Source organism: Heloderma suspectum, chromosome 7, assembly GCF_057233095.1.
Source record: "Heloderma suspectum isolate Gila_16-S chromosome 7, 16-S_ref, whole genome shotgun sequence".
NCBI classification, from domain to species: Eukaryota; Metazoa; Chordata; class Lepidosauria; order Squamata; family Helodermatidae; genus Heloderma; species Heloderma suspectum.
In genome coordinates this window covers 23,758,061-23,780,875 of record NC_139464.1, presented here as the reverse complement: position 1 = coordinate 23,780,875, position 22,815 = coordinate 23,758,061, and the positions used below count along the sequence as shown (strand labels likewise).

The 22,815-nt window shown below is 43.0% G+C and overlaps 1 protein-coding gene across 1 annotated transcript in view; it reads left to right on the top strand.

Annotated features, from left to right (window-relative positions):
- The window catches only part of CACNA1C (calcium voltage-gated channel subunit alpha1 C), a 674,475-nt gene that overhangs the window by 470,046 nt on the left and 181,614 nt on the right, over positions 1-22,815 (top strand). Inside the window, 3 exon segments of the mRNA XM_084811876.1 lie at positions 4,996-5,086; positions 19,169-19,195; positions 21,398-21,558. Of these exon segments, the coding sequence (XP_084668002.1) occupies positions 4,996-5,086; positions 19,169-19,195; positions 21,398-21,558 (279 nt within the window).

The window sequence follows — 22,815 nt, the reverse complement described above, 5'->3', positions numbered from 1 at the left end:
AGAGAGTATTTAATTCTAATAATCAAGAAATATGTATGCAGTTGCTCATTAGGTTTCTGACTAGCTTCAAATGGAAACAATGGGACCTAATGGAACATTCCTATTTTGTCTTGTTTTGACCTCTATGAAAATGGTAGATAAGAATATTTGAACATGTTTCCAGTGTGATGGTGCTTAAGGGGAGTGGGGGGGAATGAAGTTTTGAAGGAAAATATTGGATAGACTTTCCAAAACTTAGACCAGACAGTAAAGTTGACAGCTCTATTTTTCTCCCTGTTGTGCAAGAAGACAATTGTGTGAACCATCTTAAGAAAACAAATCATGTTTGGTGACACATTAGATATCCTTTCAGCCCTTAATACAGGGCATGCTGTGAAATCTCATAAGGTTTTGTAAAGTTTTGTGGTCTGAGGAGATGTCCATATCATCTGTCCAAACTCATTGTGTCACCCCTGACTAGTCATCATGTTTAATTCATTTTGTGTACTTATTTAGAGAATAGGAAAGTATTCAGTGAGCTTAAAAGTACAGCTGGATAGATTGTAAACTGTTCATTGGAGAACATGATATTCCATGGCCAGAGCTGTGGAAAGCAGTGATGTTGCTATGTCCAGCCTCGATGTCCCCAACTTGAAAATCTGAGAGCCATTTACTGCTGAATGGTTTGACAGCCATCCAGTGTGAGGGCAAGTGAATTTATAATCTGTAATTTTCTGAAACATAGTGAACTGCTGTTTATGAACTATAAAGCTCTACACAACTTGGAACCAGGGTATTTGGAAGACTACTTTCTCCCATATGACTCTATTGTGTTTCAAGATCCTTGGGAGAGGCCAATATTGGAGGCTTATTGTCAAGGGCTCCTTGGAGGCCTCTCTCAGTCTAATCCAGTAGCCAAGTCCAGACACAGACAAATGGATTCTTTTCAAAGCTTTATTCCTCTTTTACAACTTAACAACTCTACTGTTAGCAACTAGATATGAGCAGCAGAGTACCTATGCCCTAAGTTGGAACAGTTGGTCCCCGTTTGAAAGGGAATTACTGGCAGACCCCTGAACATAAGGACTAGGGAGAGTCCCTCCCCTTTTCCCTTGGATCCTCTGGGTGCAGCCGTTGTTTGCGCGCCAACCGGGCACTACGCCTCCTTTCTACGCCCTCCATTTGGCGCCGCTCTCTGCGTCGGCGTTGCGCGTCCATCAAGTCTGCTTCCTGCGCTTTGTCACTCCCAGGACTGCTATCTAAGCTAGGAATGCTGGTGGGGGGAATCTCCATCAGCTGTTGGCCCTGGGAAAGAGGAGCGCGCTCCTCTCCCAGGAGCGACTGCTCTTCCTCAGAATCAGAACTACTCTGGGATTCTATGGGCTCAGTGTCCACCCTGACACTTATTTGGTGGGAACACAAGGGAGGTCCTTCTTGGTGGCTGCTCCTAGGTATTGGAACTCACTGCCAAGGGAGGTCAGATAGCTCCATCTCTGTTGTTCTTCCACCAGCAGGCAAATACATTTTTATTCCAATAAGCTTTTGGTTTTTAAGCTGAAGTGGGTTTCAGTCTGGTGGGTGCTGTTTATTTCTTTTTTATGGTTGTGTTTTTATTTGATATGTTTGATATGTTTTTATGTTTTAATTATAATTCTGTATTTTCCTGTATTTTATTAGCCACCTTGAGCACTATGTTTAGTGGAAAGATGGGATTTAATAAATTAATTAATGAGTGAGAGTTTGGCCTTCTTCAAGCATAATACAACTTTGCTTTGACTTCATCAAGCTGAATATACCCTATCACTATTACTACCAATGAATGTATTTGCAAAGTACACACGATGAATTCACTTGGGCATTTTAACTTTATGTGCATAATAATTGTAAGCAAATTGTGCAATATTTACAGTCTAAGTGCCACAATGAAGTTTTTGTAGGACCTTGGTCAGCAATTCATTTTTAATAGGGGCCCATATTTTGAACTGAGCAAGGACTGAAGGGCCAGCAATATTGTTTACACCTACCAATTCCTGTCAGCACAAGTTGAGACATGGGCAAAGGGGCTCCTTATTCCCCTCTTCCCTGATGTGGGTTAAAGAGCCCATTGCTTATTCCCTGTGACTGGTATGGGAGAAAGTGGCTGAGGTACATCATAAGGTGAGGTGTTTGGGGAGTCTTGAGGAAAGATGGGATGCCTTTGGTGACTGAACTAGGTCCCCAGAACCACTACTTCTTTACTATAGAAAGATAGTATTAAAGGTTTGGGGTTTCCAAATTGTTTAAACAGGCAACTTAAAGAGAACTGCCTTGAACCAATAATTTGTGTTTAGGGTCACACACCTCTGATAAATTCATAATACTGGAGGATAACAGTGATTAAATTAATGGAGAGTAATTATAACTCAATATGCAAACATAGAAGTTGCTAATACTAAGTTAGGATTACATTTCTTTCCTTCATATTCTTTAACATATGTCCTTTATGTTTCAAACTATCTTGAAGTGACCTACAGAAGTTCACTTTGCTGGAGGTCTCTTGAGTATTCTGCAAATAGAGTTTAGCCAGCTTGAACTACGTGTTCTCCAATTCTTCTTCATGAGCCTTTGAAGTCTTCTATGCAAGTAATACAGGGTATGCTGATGCATTACTAGACAGCATATTGGGACTCATTCATAATTGTATTCTAGAGAAGTTCTTGTGGGACTCATATCATGCTTTCTCTTAAGTTACTAGTCCTCTGAATTCTTCATAGTGTCAGAGCCTTAAGATATAAGGCGATGACATGCTGGTGTGGGTGTAGCAGAGAGCAGCCATTAATTCTGATTGACTTCTTAACTAGTCTGTTTCAGCGCATTAGAAATAGTCATTGGCTATCACCTTTTTACATTTAATGTCTGTTCTACTTTCCAAAACTTAAGTAACAATGTCAAGGGAAGTGCACTGAATTTGTGTGTTGGGACCCACAAATGGCCCAATAGGGATTGCACAGTGACACTACCATCTGTCCTGTTTTAAGGTTTGTTTAAGAATGAAAAAGTGACTGTTTGTGTAATCAGTTCTCTCAATCTTTTCAGCAAGCCAGAAAAGGTTCACTTGGATCTATGTTAAACTGGGTGTATGGTGTATTGCATCACTGTGCAGATTACATGTCAGCTCATGATGAGCTCAGTTGAAAAAAGAAACACCTCACTAGTTCATCATAAGATGACTGGTGATTGCCCTGGTGTTGAAATAGTAAGAGAATTGCTTCACATTGTGCACACAACCATGTGTACCCATATCCTAGCTTCTTATGATGGAGGTATGAACCTTCTCTAACAGGATCATCTTATGAATGTCTACTTATAAGGAAACACATTTGAATTCAATGAGACTTACTCCCACATAAGTGTGCATAGGATTGCAGCCTAAATCTCATTTTTGTCACTTGTGCTCCGAACCTAAATTGTGGATGAAAATGCTTTGGACCTTGCTTGCCTTGTCCAAATCAGCAAGTCTAGAACAGAAGCAAAATAAAGTCTCCTACATTCTTGGCTTGCCAGTTTAGTCATCTGGATTGTTCCTGAGTTATCCCAGAGCTGTTTTGCATCCCAGAATGTGAGGACAGCATTTCACAAGTGCCCCTGCATTATAGTTCTTGACAATCACTTTTTATTTGGTTTGTCTCTGGTTATCCCTCAGTATCCATCTTCTGTGTTGTGCTCATTTCCTGCCCATGCATGCATCTTCCTATTTGGACTATGCGCTGTCCTTTGAGTCATGATTTAAAAATAATAAAACACTGGATAAAGACCAAGATATCTTTGTATGAAAACACACAGATATTTTGCTGGACTGAACAAAAGCAGAAGGGGCATGTGGCAGAAGGGGATTTGAAAGTAACTGGGGCTGTGCATTCTCAGGAAAATAACCTTATGGGGATGAGGACATGGTCAAGAAATAGATCTTTGTCACATTATTTTAAACAAACAGATACAAATTTGGGGAAAGTTCTGATAGAGGAACAGTGGAATAGCTGGGATGAGGTGTGCCGCAAAATATTAGAATGGGTGTATCACTTGAAGGCTCATACCTGTTTAATAAAGCACTACCTTTATTGCCAGCCCCAGATGTGGTATAGAGGCATGTGCTGAGGTGCAGACTGCACAAGCTGTTTGAGGTACATTCAGGTGCCAGTCACATGAAAGGCAGCAGGTGCAGACAAACTTGAGTAATAGGAGGAATGTGTAAATAAGTTTCATTTTAATTGCATAGACACTTACAATATGAATCTCAGTCCTCCTCACAACAGTTTTGTAAGGTATTTATTAAAAGTATTAATATCCTGCCTTTTAGCTATAATTCACAAGGCAGCTTACAAGATATTTAAAAGCAATACAATATATAAAAACAAATGAACAGTATTAAAATACAACAGATCAGCTCCATTAGCAGATTAAAAGAGTGGCCGGATCAGTCAATCATATTAAAATGATTTTAAAATCATGTTAAAACCCACTGAAAGCTTGAGGAAGCAACAGGCTTTGTAACTTGGTGTCTAAAGGCCAGCAGAGAAGGTGCCGAATGAACAGTCATATGGAGTGAGTTCCACAATTGAGGTGGCACCACTGGAAAGGCTGTATCCTTCGTAGCCAGAGCCAGGCCTCCAACAAAGTTCTGAAAATTGGGTCAGTTCATATGAAAGAAAGCAGATCATCAAATACCCTGATCCCAAAGCATTTAGGGCTGTATCTATCATTAGAGGTAGGTTATTGTTATTCCTATATATATATAGTGGAACTAAGAGTAGAGACTTGCCAAAGTAGTCCCCTTGAGACCCCATGGTTGAGCTAAGATTTTTATCCAGATCATGAAGGTCCAAGACATATCCTTCATCCGCTTTGGTCATACTCCCTCTTCATTCTTAACCTGTGCCTTTTTGCTAAGCCAGTGCGTCCACCGTTGGTAACCACTCACTTATGTACTGCAGAGTAATTAACAACTTCCTATTCTTTTCTTCTCTCTGATCCTTGCAGTGAGCATGCCCACCAGTGAGACAGAATCTGTGAATACAGACAACGTGGCTGGAGGTGATATTGAAGGAGAAAACTGTGGCGCACGGCTGGCGTGAGTTCAGTCATATGTATGCTTGTGTCCTCCTGATTCTACCATAGACAGTGGCTGATATAAAGAGATAAACCTTTAAGACTTAGCTTTTGCAGAAATTCTCCTTCTGATGCCGAATGAGAGAAAATTTGGAACAAGATGTTATCTTGTTCAATGACATCAGAGCTTCCCATAGAACAGTGGGAGCAAAGTGGTGCCCCCAGACACCTCCTTTGTTGCCTGCCAAAGTGTCCTACTCCTCCAGTTTAAAAATAAATAAAAAATATTACTGGCAGCTGAGATAGTTTCAAAGAAAAGTGAGAGCCTCCAGCCACTGCCATCTTCATTTCCTATAAATGCCCCCGGGCCACAGGTGGAGATCAGACACATTCTTAGGAAATGAAGATGCAGGCCAACCATTTCCTCTGCAGTATGCCCAGCCACCAAGAAAACAAAGGGGGTGGGGGAGAAAAAGGGACCACTGCTGCTGTTATCTGGTAAGCTGGAGGAGGGCAAAGAGAGAAGGGGGGCTAGGAAGAATAGTGTGGGGGGTAGGAAGGTAGAGCGGGGATTAGAGGAAGGATTTAGGGGTGATCCAGAGAAACGGAGGGCTTTGGAGGGATCCTGGAAAAAAGTGTGTTTTTTCATGTACAGTTAGGAGGAAAAGGGAGGTGTGTGAGTGTATGCATGAAATGTACATGGTGTGTGTGGGGGGGGTGTATGTGAGAGAGAGAGAGAGAGAGAGAGAGGATGGATGGATGGATGGATGGATGACATTGCGTATGGGTGGTGAACTGGGGTGAGAGAAAGAAAAAGTTTGCCTGCTATGAAAGAGGTTTCTCTTGGTGCAAAAACCTGTCAGTTTAAAGGAGTTGTTTTGTGTGTTGGTCCTCTGGGCAGATTACTTGTTCTTTGCGATGAGCCATGGCCCCTATTGCAGCCATTTTTGTGGTGACACCCAGGATAGGTCCTAAAACTTTCTTTTTTTGCTTGTACCTGAGGGAGGAAACAGCAAACAAAATATTAGGATGGAATAATTATTAATGCAAAAAATATTAACGTTAAGGAATGGGAGCAGGGCCAATGACAATTGTACATATAGCTACTAAAAATAACAGGATCTATTTTCAGTCCAGGAGTTGGCAAACATCTTCACAAATGAGATAAAAACTAGCTTAAATAAATAGGGTCCAAGATTATTAATAATAATACCTTTCATTATGCTAGCTGTGTTGGTAAGGTAGAAAGATTTCTCACTTCAGAGAGCTCTTCCTTATGCAGGAATTTGACATTCATATTTAAATCTTTAGAGGTCTTAGGCCTAGTTCACCCATCAATGTACATCACTTTATTTATCTGCACTTGATTACTATATACTTGATCACTGGCAGCCTCGCATGTGAATTGACCCACAATGTCCTGGAGTGATGCTATGTAAGGGACAACGTGTGGAAATTAAAATGGTGGCTGCCTGAAATCAGTTTGAAGGATATCAGTTGGAGAAGCACCACTGCTGGGTAAGACCACTGGGGCAGGAGGGCAGTGTCAAAGGAGGTGGCCAAGTGTTGAGGGCCCCTTTAAGCCCAGAGCCAGTTGCTCTGATTTCTGGAATTTGGCAAAGTCCTATAATTAAAGAGTACCAAATTGATCTAACTAGTAAAAAGCTTGCGTTATAAATATATATTTATAGTGGCTAGAGTGTTGGACTGAGAGCTGGGAGATCCGGGTTCTAGTCTCCACTCAGCCATGGAAGCTCACTGGGAGACTTTGGGCCAGTCACAAACTCTCAGCCCAACCCACCTCAAAGGGTTGTTGTTGTGAGGATAAAATGGAGGAGGAAGAGGACTATGTACGCGGCCTTGGGTTCCTTAAGGAGGAGAAAAGGTGGGTATAAATGTAATAAATAAATAAATATTAGCCTGCCTTTTATTAACAAATGAATGCAACCCTGTTCAAGGAGAACACAATACAGGGTTGAATCCATAGAATTCCATATAATAGATAGCTTAGTGAGATGAGCTTCCAAGAGAATGATAAGTTCTTTGACAATTTTGCTCTAGATGGATTCTCCATTTGCAAAGATAGCTGTCCAGATTACTTCCATAGTGGGAGCTCAAAACAATGAGGGGCAGGGGGAGTAAAAGCTATTCAGCTGAAAATGCTGCATCCTGGAAAACTTGTAAAAAATGAAAGTGCTATCTCAGCACCAGCCACCAGATTTTTTCAGTGTATTTCCCTGAACAGTTTGTCTTGTGTTGTTCTTCTTTGTGGTCTCTGTGCATCGCACATATGGGCTCTGCACCTGCGCAGAACCTCGATTTGGGAAACTTCTATAGCTGAGGAACTTTTGGCGGGAACCCTCCGCCCACCACATGCTCCAAAGAGTTCCTGCTCAATCCCTCAGTTCTTCATTGACCACCATTGGGGCAGCACTTGATCAAAGGTACTTTTTGCTGTTGGTAATTTTGCTGAGGACATCTCCTGTTTCTTTTGTCTCTTTCTCTGTTTTTCTTTTTTCTTGTTGTTAATATTTCTTCTTTTCATGTTTTGCCTCTTCAGTTATTTTTCTTTCGGGTCATGGCAGTCGTTGGATCGCAGAGTGCCCTTCGGTGTATGGCTGCTAAGGCCCCTTCTCAGAAGTGTTTTCACCGTGGGGGTAAACCTCCACCCTCTGTCAGACACTCATTGTGCCTTCTTTATCTGGGAGAAGGGCACATTGCTGAAGTGTGCCATTGCTGCATGTCCTTCAGCAATCAGGCACGTAAGAACCGCACTGATAGACTTCAGGCGATCCTCTGGAAAAAGGCTTTGAAAGTGGCCGACACCCCAAAAAAGTCTATGGCGTCTGTGTCAAATCCACAACCAGACAAGGTGAAGGTGGTGGATAAGCCTCCTCAGAATGAAGGATTGGCACCTTCTGCACCTTCCCAGTCAGCTCTGGCTCTAGCCACGGGCCGTTCTGACCCGCCTACTTCAGACCGTTCCCTGGCAGTTTCTCTGGCCAAAACGTGAAAAAGGGTGCAATCTTCTCAGCCATCTGAGGGTCAAAAGAAGAAAAAGAAGAAGAGGAGGAAGTCGAAAATACTTACCCCTCTGATCGAGGATGTGCCTCACTTACCAACTCCTCCTCCGTTGTTGGATTTGCCAATTCCAATAGCTGTCCCACTGTCGGTATCGCCATTGGTACTGGTACCGATGCTGTTTCAGAAGGGGAAATACGTGACTCCACGCCAACTTGGGATCGAGAGGTTAGGGGCGATGCTCTCTTACCTAGCCATTCATACCAAGAGCCTTCTCCATCGGTCTGTTCTGCTTACACAAGGGTGAGAGGCCTCCTCCCTTTCGGCTGACCCATGATCAGAACAGGTCTAGATTGCCTCACTCTGATTGGGATAGAGGATTGGATTGGTTTCTTCCTCCATGACGTCGTTACGCGTGGGATGATTGGAATTATTATCGGCCTCATCCTTATTCTTATGAACATTTTGCTTATCTGGAACTCACCATCACCGGTAGGAGTTTCCTCCATCAGCTTCCATGTCTAGGCCACCAGTTTCGGAGACCTTTATGCCTCCTCCACTGCCACTGCTGGTGGTACGGGCACCACCTGCTGCCTTGTGGTCACCTGCTCCGCCTCAGCCATTGACTCCTAAGGTGGCAGATATGCAGGCCAATACGGGCCACAGAGCCTCACTTCCATTGCATCAGGATCCCTCTCCGAGGCCTCACGATCAAGATCTCCATCACAGCTCCTCTGCCTCCCCAAAAGAAGATTATCAGTCTGACTCCACTTCAGTGTCATCTGTTGCTCCCTCAATTTCGTCTCTTGATAGTGCAGTGGCCTCACAAGAGCCGTCCTCGCCCTTGGAGGATATGGGTCATTTTTCTGAACAGATTTTGAGAATCACTGGGTTTGGAGACTCAACAGCCTATGGAGAGGATTAAGGACCAGGTCTTTGATGTTCTTCATTCAGGTCTAACACTCCTGTGGCTCTCCCATTTCTTCCAACTTTGCTACAAACGGTGCAACTTTCCTGGAAGGCTCCCTCCTCCATGGCACCAACATCTAAAAGGCTGGAGAGCATGTATAGAATACAGGAGAAGGACGTTAAATACTTATTTCCTACTCTTCCTCTGAATTCGGTGACTGTTGAGTCCTAGCAGGGCAGGTCTCATTGTGTTCACTCTTCTCCAGTTGATAAGGATGGCAGGAGGTTGGATTTGATGGGTATACATATATATTCATCTGCTTGCCTTGGACTACAAGTCACAGATTACCAGGCAACCATGGCATGTTATCAGCTTTTTTTTGTGGGAGAAGATGGGTTCATTGTGTGATTATCTCCCAGATGATCAACATGAGCTGGCCGTTGTTTTTCAGGCAGAAGCAATTAAATCTGCTTGATACCAAGCGGATTGTGATGCCAAGGCGATGGTTGGAGCAAGGCGATGGTTGGAGCAATTGCGCTCCGTAGGCTTGCTTGTTTGCGATTGGCTGGACTTACACAGCAGGCATGTTCTCGGATTGAGGACATTCCATGTGATGGTGATGGGTTGCTTAATTCTAAGACTGATGAGGTTAGAATACCATACAGAAGGCAAAGGCCATAGCATGGAAAATGACGTTTTTGCAAGCGCAGCCAGCATTTAAGCAACACAGATGGAACCATCAATCGACTCTCCAGAAGTCTTGGCCTGTAGTTGATCAGCAGCCACGCCAGCAACCAGCATCGCAGCAGAAACGTCAATAGGGATGTACGAATTGTGTACCTTCCGTGCCGCTTGACTTCCGCAGTTTGCGGCCAGTGCTCCATACCGTCATTCACAAGCCCCCGGAATTCTCCTCTTTTTTTTCCACTCCGAAAATTACGAAGATAAATCCGTACTGACAACCGTAATTCCAGTGCCCAGCCATCTCCGTGAGTCTGCATAACTTCCGTAAGAAAGGCTATTTTTCATAGATATTTACGTATTTTTCCCCCTGCCCTGAGACTTGCAGTAATTACTTTCAGCCAAAACACTTCCTCCTCCTAGGGGCTTCCCAAAAGAAGGCTGTCCTAGGTGTGCCTGAGCGATGCACTCTTTGTTTAAAGCAACGTTGTTTTAAAGAAAGAAAAAACCTTTTAAAATGACCATGCCAGTCTGAAGCCCTGCACGAGGTATTATTCTCCCAGCTAAGCTTTATATTTCCACATTCAGTGTTGTTGTTGACGCTCTGAGGCTAAAACGGAGAGGGCAACCAACTCTGTGCATGTCTATTCAGAAGTAAGTCTTATTGAGTTCAGTATCAGCACCCCACTTGCCCCCAGCTCAGCTTTGTATTTACACATCCAGCTCATTAGCAAACATCCTGTTAGTTATCTCACTGGGTGACTTTGGGCTAGACTCTAACCACTACACCATACTTCTGTTATGAAACTCATGAAGAAAAAGAGACAGTATAATGGAAAGTTCTGGTTAGAGTCCAGCCCAAAGTCACAGAATTGATTTCAATGCTCCCTCCTTTTTTGGGCATTGTAATCACAACTTTGTCTCTGGTGCTTTTAGAAGAGGTGGACAACCTCCTGCTGAAAGGTGCAATCAGCTGATGCCTCCCACAGACATGCAAGGGGGGTTCTATTCCCAGTATTTACAGTGCCAGCAAGGGATGGACGGCTTCGCCCAACTCTGGACCTCAGGGGGTCAATGTGTTCATCTTGCCCCAAAGGTTCAGAATGATGATGTTGACTTCAATCCCACCTCTACTGCAGACAGGAGATTGGTTTGTGGTCATCAACTTAAAAGGCACGTACTTTCATATTGTGATAGAGGAGTTCAGCCAGTGTTTTCTCTGGTTTTCAGTTGAGAGCCTCCCTTACCAATTCTGGGTTTTACCACTCAGGCTTGCCATGGCTCCAAGAGTCTTTACAAAATGTATGGCCATGGTGTTTGCCCACCTGAGACTACAAGGAGTTCAAATTTACCCTTACATCGATGACTGGCTTCTGGTTGTTCAATCGGCGCACCAGTTGCAATGTGCCATTCTGCAGACGTTGGATCTTGGATATTGGAAGACCTCAGTTTATGCATAAACACGGAGAAGTCAGTTTTGAATCCAACCAGATCCAGTTGTTGGAGCATCCATAGACTCTGTCAGAGGTCGAGCATTCCTGCCTCGGGATCATACGTGAATGTTGGTAGAGCTGGCTACTGATATTCAGACTCCTCATACCATGACTGCTTACATGGTACAGAAGTTGCTGGAGTTGCTGGCGGCTATGACAGCAGTGGTATAATATGCTTGTTTTTGCCTGAGAATGCTGCAGAACTGGTTTATAATGTCCTTCGATCTTCGACAAGAGGTGCAAAAAGTCCACCTGCACCTCCCTACTGTAGTCAAAGCTTCGCTTTGGTGGTGGATGGTGGTGCCCAACCTCACCCTACTCCAACACCACTTGTTATGAGGGATGCCTCTGTACAAGGGTGGGGTGCTCATTGTGGGGACCTGTTGATTCAAAGGCTGTGGTTGGAGAACGAGGCGAGCAGCCACATCAGCATTTTAGAAGTTCTCGGTGTTGACCAGGCTCTGAGGGCATTTGAGGAGGTCGTTCGAAACCGTCATATTCAAATTGCATCCAACAACGTGACAGTTGTGTATTACCTCAACAAACAAGAAGGGACCCACTCAATACCATTACTTTGTCTCACAATATGGATCCTGGAGTGGTGCATTGCTCAAAGGATCGTCCTTACTATGAGTCATGTGGCGAGCAAGGACAACTGTTGGGTGGGCCACCTCACTCGCTCTCTTCCAATATCCCACAAATGGGAACTCAAGACGAGCGTATGAAATCAGCTGTTCAGCTGATGGGGTCGCCCTGCCATACACTTGTTTGCATTGGAGGAGAATGCTGTGTGCAAGACATTCTGCAGCCGAGCAGGCAGAGGTACACAGTCCCTAGGAGATATGTTTCCAAGGGACTGGAATGGAAGTTTTCTTTACATGTTTCCCCCCTTTCTGCTCCTCACCAAGGTGGTGGTGAAGATGGAGAGGGACAGTGTGGATGGCATTCTGATTGGGTTGTGGTGGCCGAGGTAGCCATGGTTTGCCATACTACTGCGCCAGGCCAAAGGGGAGTGTCTTTGGCTCCCATCGATACTGTCAGGGTGGACACTGAGCCCATAGAATCCCAGAGTAGTTCCGATTCTGAGGAAGAGGAGTTGCTCCTTGGAGAGGAGCGCGCTCCTCTTTCCCAGGGCCAACAGCTGACGGAGATTCCTCCCACCGGCATTCCTAGCTTAGATAGCAGTCCTGGGAGTGACAGAGTGTGGGAAGCAGACTTGATGGACGCGCGACACCGAGGCAGAGAGCGGCGCCAAATGGAGGGCGCGGAAAGGAGGTGTAGTGCCCGGTTGGCGCACAAACAACAGCTGCACCCAGAGGATCCAAGGGAAAAGGGGAGGGACTCTCCCTAGCCCTTAAGTTCAGGGGTCTGCGAGTGATTCCCTTTCAAACGGGGACCAACTGTTCCAACTTAGGGCATAGGTACTCTGCTGCTCATATCTAGTTGCTAACAGTAGAGTTGTTAAGTTGTAAAGGAGGAATAAAGCTTTGAAAAGAATCCCTTTGTCTGTGTCTGGACTTGGCTACTGGAGACTGAGAGAGGCCTCCAAGGAGCCCTTGACAGATACCAACCCTGCTCTCCAGAGATGGAGGCAAGGTAAGACATCCAGACCTACCTACCTTGCGTATTACGGTGTGGAGGATCCGGCCTTAGATAGCATGAATGTAACTGAACCTCTTCAGTCTGTTCTTGAAGCAGCTAGGAAACCTGCCACCCAGAAATCTAATGCGAGTAAGCAGGCACGTTTTACGTTTTTTGCCAAGGACAATGATTTTGACCCTGCCTGCTGTACTATACAGGACATACTGAATTTTTTATTCTCATTCCATGAACAAGGACTTAAGTATTCCTCTCTCCAAGTGTATATAGCAGCCATTTTGGCTGCCCATCCTGTTGACAAAGGCTCGTCTGTTTTTTCACATCCTCTGGTTCGTCAGTTTTTGAGGGGAGTTAGAAATCTTGCCTCCTGTGAAACCTCTGGTACCGTCATGGAATGTTTTGGTGGTGCTACATGCGCTTACCATAAAACGCTTTGAGCCACTTGCTAAGGTGGATCTTTGGCTTCTCTCTCTGAAAGTGGTGTTTTTAGTGGTCATTTCCTTGGCTCAGCACTCAGGAGAGTTATGTGCCCTTAAACTGGATGCTCCATACCTGTGTTTTCATAAGGACAAAGTAGTTCTTTGTCCAGACATTGCTTTTCTGCCTAAAGTTGTTTCAAGCTTTCATTTGGGTCAGGATATAGTTCTTCCTGCCTTTTTTGCCTCGCCCTCAACAGCACTCGAGAAGACGCTGCACACCTTAAATGCTCATAGGGCTCTAGCATTCTATAAAGCTAGATTGTGACCTACCAGATGTCTGTCAGGCTGTGACTTGGTCTACCCCTTCCACTTTTGTCAAGCATTATCGTCTCGATGTTCAAACTCATAGAGACTGCTTCTTCGGCCACACAGTTCTGTCAGAGGTTCTTCAATGAGGACACTGACCCACATGTAAGCTTGTTATTCACCCATATGTGTGATGCACAGAGACCACGAAGAAGAAAGGCCGGTTGCTTACCTGTAACTGTAGTTCTTCGAGTGGTCTTCTGTGCATTCATACAACCCACCCACCATCCCCACTTCAGTGTCAATACCATGTTTTATTGTTGGTACCAAGGTTCCTTTGGTCTCTAAGGGGGCCACAGTTGGTGGTCTCCTTGGAACTGAGGGACTGAGCAGGAACCCGTTGGAATATGCACATTGGGATAGTGGGGGAAGGGTTCCCACCCAAAGTTCCTCAGCTGTAGAAGTTTCCTGAATCGAGGCTCTGCACAGGCACAGAGTCCATATGTGTGAATCCATAGATGACTGCTCGAAGAACTACAGTTACAAGTAAGCCAGCTGCCTTTCTGGCTGATGGAAGAATTCCTATAAACCCCTGGAGCACTCAGCATCAAAGTCTGGAGAAACAGGAAAGAATTATTACTGCTCCATGTGACATTTGCTGCCACTGCCACTATAATGAGGTTAAATAAGAAAGGACTTTATGTCTGTTAGGCTCCCTTATCTTCTTCCCACTGCAAAATTCAGTGGGAAATGCACATAGCTTTTCTCATATATCATCCGTAGACCTGTCCAGACCTTCTCCCTGAACTACGTACATTTTGATTTAACAATTTAAAAACCTGTTTCACATAACAGGAGAGAAAGGGGGCATGAGGAAGAAGTGGGACCTGTGTTAAGTAAAAAAAAACTACCAGAAGCCCCTTTGATGTAATCACATTCCAGTTGCTTACAAGAATGGTCAGGTATATTCAGAGTTTTGTCTGTAGTGATGAGGATTTTAAAAGTCCTAGTTTTAAAAATTAAGAGAAATTAGATTGTCAAGGTTTAGCAGCCCCTTTCAGGTTTCAAACAAAAGGGTGTATTTTGGTTCTGTCAATTTCAAGAACTTCTGTTTATAACCATTTGGGAATGATTCACAGATCAAAGCATGCTCCTGATCTGAGAAAGACTAGTGGGGGACTCTGTTGTAGTGGCACTATCAAGGCAGGACTTTGAGGTAGAAATCCAGGGCTCCTCTCAGCAGAATGAGCAGGAGGGCCTCCAAACAAAGCAGGGTTGGCTTATAATTGTTTGAAGTAAGTGAAATAATACACATTGCCATCTAAAGAGGTGGGGTGGGAGCTGTAAGTCCATTTAGCCTAAAATTACATAACTGCACCACTGTCTGTTGTTGCCATTGGCTTTTAAATAAAAGGAATAATTGGGGGAATAACTTGTGAGACCTTCCCACTTCTGTACATAAGAAATCAGTACAATAAGTTACAGTTCAGCCAAAGTTAATATATTTGAAATCCCATTTATTTTATTGGAGATACTTACCCACAATGTTCCCATTAATATTGGTGGGGCTTAAATATGCTTAATGCTGGCTGTTATGTGCCCTTTTCCATTGCCATCCTCTCATACCAACAGATTGCTTTTAAGATTTCAGAGCATCAGTGGAATTGTAAACAAGCAAAGAGAAATGGTTTCTCAGAAGGTGTCATTTTCTACTTGATTCACCAACAGTGGTGATGGCTGCCATAAAGTATGGTATAAAGATGGCTCTTCAAAGACAATAACAAGTCCTGTTATTAAGAATAGACAGACATAATTTTGTTGTCAGAAAATAACTTCCTTAAAAAAAGGCTTCAATCTTGAAATGCATCAGGGCCTTTTAGGATTTTCCTGTAAATCCTGGCGTACAGTATTTGGAGGTTCCTCTCCCCCCCCCCCCCGTTATCCTATCTATTTGGAGGTATTCAGCTATTCCAAAATGTTGGTTGGAGAACAAATAAGTAATTGTTTTCAGGGCCCTAGAGTAACGAGCAAATGACAAGGCAATGCTCAGAACATTTTCTGGTTGCTTACCAGCAGTAATAAGGCTTCATCCTGTGTGAACAGAATACCAGTTAATATAAGGAGATAAGAAGACTCTTGTTGGATCAGACCAAAGACCTCTTTAGTCAAATATCCTGCTTTCCATAAATGCCTCTGGGAAGTCCAGAAGCAGCACCTGAAAGTCAACATTCATCGTCCACTAGTGCCTCCCAAGCACGGGTATTCAAAGAGATACTTACTGCTTCTGTTCCTGCAGGTTCTATATAACCATCATGGTTAATATCCATTGATATACCTATCATCCATACATTTGTCTAATCTCACTTTAAATTAATCTAAACCAGTTGTCATCATTACATCTTGTGGCATGAATTCAATAAATTACTTATGTGCTAGGTGAAGAAGTATTTTCAAAGTAGATCAATGTGGTTGTTGGTGTCAGGTAGAATATAGGTCCCTGAAGGGGTTGAATAACCAAACAATTGTGTGAATATGTCACCGCTGTTCTGAGAGATCTTAGCTATATCCAATAATTGTGTGAGTAATTTCAGCCAGATAAGCACAAAAACAATTGTGGCCGGGAGAGCAAACAGATGTAAAGTAGAAAAGGGAGGACATTATTAGGTAACCTGTTGGAGTGGTGGAGATGCTGAGCTTGCAGCTTCTAATGCACCAGAGATACAATTATCACATGTATAAGGAGTGGAACAACTGCCGCATCTGTTAGCTTAATTAAATAAAATGTTCTTCAAAATGCCAATCAGTCCCTTTGGTGAAAAGCAAAGAAATAAACATTGCAAGCACCCAGTGGAACAGTAAGCAATTTTAATTTCATTTTTCCAACCAGGGCCATTTTATTGTATTTATTTATTTATTTATTTATTTATATACCGCCCAATAGCTGAAGCTCTCTTCTAAAGTTTTAAGGTCTCTCTAGGCGCTGATAATTTTGATGGACCTTTTAGAGTTCACTGATCTGTCCTCTACCGCAGTGCAAGGATACAGAGTAGAACTCTTGCTCCAGTTAAAGAAGTCTACTTTTGTTTTACTTGTCTTCTGCACAGCAAATGCAACTAGTTATTAAGGTCTCTTTCCCCTTTCTCCAGAGACATTAATGTATCACTTGAAATCTCCATAGTTTTGTACTGAGTGTGGCAGAATTAGCTAAACCACACTAAAATGCTCTAGAATGTATTGTGTGGCTATTTCTTGAACAGTCAGCAGGTGGAAGTGTTCTTTTACTTGTCTCTGTTCTAATGCACTTCCTTGTTAAAGGAATGGCAACTGTCAACAGGGGTCCCTAAAGTTAAATTAAAGGGTTAACCCAACTATGTATCTACCACAGTATTTTCCGCTCTGACTGCCTTTCTCCATAGGTAATTGCTCAGTCTTTCTTCCTGTGTATACTCTTCTATTTGACCTCTTTTCTCCCCACTCTCCCATTTTCCTTGAGTCAAGGGTGTAGTATGTAGCTGGAGCCTGGCCCAAAGTCCTGCAGTGAGTTTCATGGTTGAGTTAAGATTTCAAACTGGCTCTCTCCAGTCCCAGCCGAGCATTCCAACCAGTACACCACACCAGCTCTCATTCTTATTTATTCTTGTTTGGGTATTTCCATTTTGATAGGGTATACATTCATTGGATCTACATAGTCTGTAGATATGGCATGAGAATAGACTTTATGGTTTTTAACAGGTATTCGCCAAGAGAGAAGACTTAGGCCCATATGCAGCTGATATGAATGTACGCTTTATTGTTATATTATAAAGGTGGTTTTAGATTGTTAGTTCATTGTTTTATCTTAATTAGCCACCTTGAGTTCTCCAGAGGAAAGATGAAGTATAAAGGTTTTAAATAAATAAATGTCTGCATTCACATCATAATGCTCAGCCAGATCCCATGGAATCACTAGATTCATTTTTGGTAGGCCTTCATCTGTGGCCACTAGATACAGCACAGGGCTAGAACTAGATTGGAGTCATTATGTACAAACATAACTGCCGATTGGCGCTCCACTATTCTCTCTCCAGGCTTTCTATCTGAATTTACTAGCCCTATTGTAGGCAGGTATCTGCCCTTGTATTGCTTATTATGTGCCTGTAAGACCGCAGGAGAGATGTATTCATTACCAAAAGCTTTACTATATTGGGGACCATCTGCTGGTGATACCTTCCTATCATGAGAATAGGCTTCTTCACATGGAAACAGCTGACAATGGTTGTCTATATGGCGACAAAAACATTTTCCAACACATTTAGGAATAGGATACTTAAGACTCAGTGATGTAATTTCTGTTGGTAGCTTGCTATGTTATATTATGCTCTTTTTAAAGCTAGTTCAAGACTGTTGTTAACTGTTATCAGCTGTACTTCACATATGTGAGCTTCTTAGCACTGGCTCATGTGACTATTGGCCACGAGGTCCTTGGAACTCTTGCCCATGCTGGCTCCTTCCTTGCTGCCAGCTGGTCATGTCAGCTTCCACCATCTGAATGATTGGCATTTGCAATGGCAGGCAAAGTGCTTAATCCTAGCATGCACTAGCAGTTTCACATGACTGGCTGGCCACAGGCAGGAACCCTGCTTGTAGAGGATTTATAAGCCGTTTTCTAGTGGCAACCTCTCATGCAGTGATTGTATGAATCAACTTCTAGACTGAGCCTTTAGGGGAGCTAAATCTCTCCAACTCAGAAAGAACTTACTCACTGCTCATTGGACAGGCTTTTTCAAAGAGACCATGTGGTGCTTTTAAAACCTTAGCACTTCATTAAGCCATCAATCACATCCATCTGATTCCCACCACCACCGCCATATACACACACCCCTTGTTTGGCTATAGAGTAAGCTCTCAACAATTCCTTCCCATTGGAGTGTAGCAAGCCTATAATATATAATCCACAAACTAGTTACAATGAAGTAATTAGATTGTAGGTGGTTTGCTATTATTTCTCAGTAGGGATAGCTCAGGCGCCCGATTCCATCTGGGAATCCAGTGGAACCCCCCATGCCCACACCCCTGAGCCCCACTTGCTGAGCCCCTCTTCGCCCCCGCCAGTGCTCAGCGAGCGGCCCACAGTCACCCTGGTGACCTCATCAAGCTCCGCGGTCATCATTTTTTGCAAAAGAAAATGGCAATTGCAAAAATGTGCATATTTGCGTATGCAGGAATGAACATTTTTGCAAATGTGCATATTTTCATATGCAAAAATGCACATTTTGCGAACACGCATTTTCATACATATGCAAATATGTGCATTCGCAAAAATGCGTGTTTTCATGCATGCACAAATATGTGCATTTTCATGGTCGCCATTTTCTTCTTCAAAAAATGGTGACCGTGAAGCTCAACAAGGCCGCTGGGGTGAGTGTGGGCTGCTTGCCGAGCACAGGAAGGGCTCAAGTGTCATCTGGGGACCAGCGCGTGGGGGCAGGGGCTGGCTGGGCACCTGGAGAACCCATATGGGGGTGGGTTTGCACATCCCTATTTATCAGCAGCATTGATTGATTTATAGTACTTATGAGAGAATACAGTATCTGGATAGGTCTTTCTCTTTCTCTCCGTCTTTATTGATTGTGTGGAAGTTAAGAGACTATAGTATGTGATTATGATACATTAATAGAACATCTTCTCTCTTTCAGGCACCGGATATCTAAATCTAAGTTTAGGTAAGCATTGCAGCAGCTTTTTAATCCACTTCTATTAATGCTCAGTATGAACATCCCACCTATCTTGTTTTAAAAAGTATGCTTAACACTAGTATACTACTAGCTAAAGATTTTGATTAGTAGGCTACTGAGTTACTTCCTTTCCCATGTTTGCAAGTGCTGGCAATTATTCTTGCTGATCATCTGATGAAAGGGAAATCTCATAAAGATTTGAGCTCTGGTCTCTATATCGATCTCACCATGATAGGACTACAAAAATGTAGAAGCAGGAAGAAAATGGTCATTAGAATAGACTAAGAATCAGGGCCATACCTGCAAGAGGCCTGTGGAGGTCTGTTCTACTCAGACATATTTCAGGTCTCTCCTTGAATGTTTGGTCTTCACAAAAAAGATTAGTCTTTTGCTCATTGAGATAAAAAGAAAGCTATTTTTAATATTTAAATGTATCAAATTAATATTTAATCCAGTTAAATAAATTCAACCATATTAGACTATCTGTATGTACATTTTGGATGTTCTGCACTTACTCCCTGCTCCTTTTGGCTCCCTCACCACCACATCTGGGTATGGGCTTGCTAGGACTGTGTGGTAGGTAGGTGCAATATGTGCTCCCAAGTGTACCATGGGATGTTATCTTGCAAAAATAAGAGATGTAGAAGGGCATCTATTTATTTGGTAAGATATTGCTGTAAGATTCACAGAATAGCCAAGCATATTATTTTACTGCTTGCTGATCTATAATTATTTGTGCTTATAACTGAACAGAGACTAAGAGACATAGGAATGACCAAAGAGGATCCACATCCCATTTTAAGCATACAATGTACCAAAAAATCCCCAAACCCATTAACTTTATTATCCAGGAGCCAAATGCTGCTTGGAAACTGGTTGCTAAGCTAGCTAAATTCTGAAGAGTACAAGATATATAATTAGCTTTAAATACTTTGTGTGGTTAGTAATTACCCTCAGAAATCACTGACACTTGTGAGGGGCTTATGTTCTAGGAAAGCAAATCATAACATGGCATTGTGCTTATACTCCAAATCAGCAAATAGTATCCATAACGGGGTTCAAGGGAGAAAATGCTCAACCTTGCTAATGCAGTTGCTGAAAATAATTTTTGACAAGGGATTTCCTTTTTTTGTTGGGATATGGGTAGGTGTTAACCTTCATCATGAAATTCTGAATGGTTACAATTATATATCACAGAGACAAGAAAGGGCCAACTTTCCCTTTAACATCTTTGAGCAATGACAAAGCCTGTACCTATTCAGTAATTGAGAGATTACTGTTTTATGGAAAAGAGAAAGGCCAAGAGGACAATTGTAGCAGCTGCTAGATGGGCATGTGGCCTCCTAGCCACTTTCACTGGCTTCCCACTTTTGAGCATAAGAATCCATACACACTGAATTGTTCAGTTCTAAATGAACAGCATAGATTGAAACTAATGTTTGGATCAGTTACTTTGTACTCTCTTGACTTCCATATGAGGAGAAAGCAAAATGGGAAATGAGAAACAGCTCCTTCTCCCCATTTCCAGCAGCACTTTCTTTGCTGGAGTTCTGCACAAGTCCCAACCCAAAGCTACGACTGATGAAAGGGTTACATGTGTGTGTACGTGTGTGTGTGTACACCTGTGATAGAGAATGTGCATGCCTATACATGTAAGTGTTCATGTTGTGTGAGAGAGTATGCATGCATCATTTTTGCAGTCCCCAAACCCATTTTGCTACTCACAAATAGTCACGTGGAAATTAAAGGGTGTGAGGAAGGAAGAAGCTGGAGAGAGCTTTGGCAGAGATTGCACTAAAATGCATTGTGGCTGGCTATGAACCTGTGCACATTACACCATTATGTCAGTGTGTCATGCAGCATACAAAGGTCTATGTCAAAAACTGTGGTCTGCCCACTTTCGGCAACTCATGCTCATGAGAGCCTTGCATAGAAATATCACAGCTCTTTGCTGTGAAATATCACAGGCTTTGCTGGTCCATTGGGCAACTGTGTAGATGTGTCTCCTTTTATCTCTTGCACATTTAGGGAATCATGGGAGATAGATGGGCCAGTCTGTAATAAATTCTTGGATTCATAAGTCACATCAGCAATTTTGTGAACAACTTTTTGGGTCTACACTGCATTCATAATCCAGCTTGATCCCCATATTTTTTCAACCACGTTTTCCTCCTTCTTTCCCTTTTAAAGTCGCTACTGGCGCAGATGGAATCGGTTCTGCAGACGGAAATGTCGAGCTGCTGTCAAATCCAATGTTTTCTACTGGCTTGTCATCTTTCTTGTATTTCTCAACACCCTCACCATTGCCTCTGAGCATTACAACCAGCCAGACTGGCTCACTGAAGTTCAAGGTAAGAAGAGACAGGAGATTCTGGTTTTAATTTTTTTCTACATTTATTGCCAAGAGTGGACATAACTTTGCAATTAATTAAAATTATCCTTAGGAGTGTACATAAACTGAACTGAATGTACATAAAGTAAAACCATTTGATGGCATAAATACCCAAAAGAGTTAATTACAAAATGTCAAACACTATTTTATAGAGAGAGAAACATAAGAATAGCTGTGCTGGATCAGACCAAAGTCCTATCTACTCCAGCATTCTGTTCACACAGTGATCAACCAGATGCCTACAGAAAGCTCGCAAGCAGGACATGAGTGCAACAGCATCCTCGTGCTCGGGTTTATTTGTTTATTTATTTGATTTAATGCTCTTCCATAAGGAGGGCCCACAGCGCCACTAATCATGCTTCTCTGGTGTAAACTACAAGCAGAACTGCTATGGAACTTTCCATACATCGGGGGAAATAGCCGCTACACCCCAGTACCTTCTGTCCACTCCAGTGGGTGGAGAATGACAGGATATAGCCAAAGCTTTCCCCTCCCTTTGTTGTCCCCTCCCGTCACGTTGTTTGCACTCAGGGTTTTTTGCGGGGTGGGAGGTTCATCCCCCCAGAATTGCACAGTTCTGGAAGAGCAACAGTTCACTGTTGCAGCTTCCTTCACCCTGAATGTTTAAAATCCATGTAGCAAAAGAAATGAAGTGGGCAAAATGGTGGTGGGCAAGTGTGAAGTGGGTGTAAAAGTCAAGCCTCAGCTACATGAATTTTAAACCAGGAAGTGTGAGGGAAGCCACAGCAGTGAACCTCGGATCTTTTGGGCTTTCACACTTCCTGGGGAACAAACAAAAAAAACTACAAATATAATTTCCCTACACCTCATAGCCCAGTATGTGTGTATGCTAAAGGCTGTGGTCAAGAGAGAAACATAGCTGCTGGCTGGCCTAAAGTCATGAGCTCCCAGCAGCATCACATTACACGTCACAACCACACACCTTCAAAACAACGCAAGCTCTCAAAATCAGGCAGCCACACCACTGTTTTTTTTGCAAATCATGGTGGGAAAGAAAATAATGTACGTGAACCTCCTCTCCACCTTGTGAGGTAGGTTAGTTCGAGAATAAGTTCTTGGCCCAAAGTCACCCAGTGAGCTTCATGGCCAAGTGGGGACTAGAATCAGGTCTTCTGAATCCCAATCCAACGTTCTAACCACTACACCAGACTAGTAATATTAAAGAACCAGCAGTAAAACTGGTAATAAAGACAGC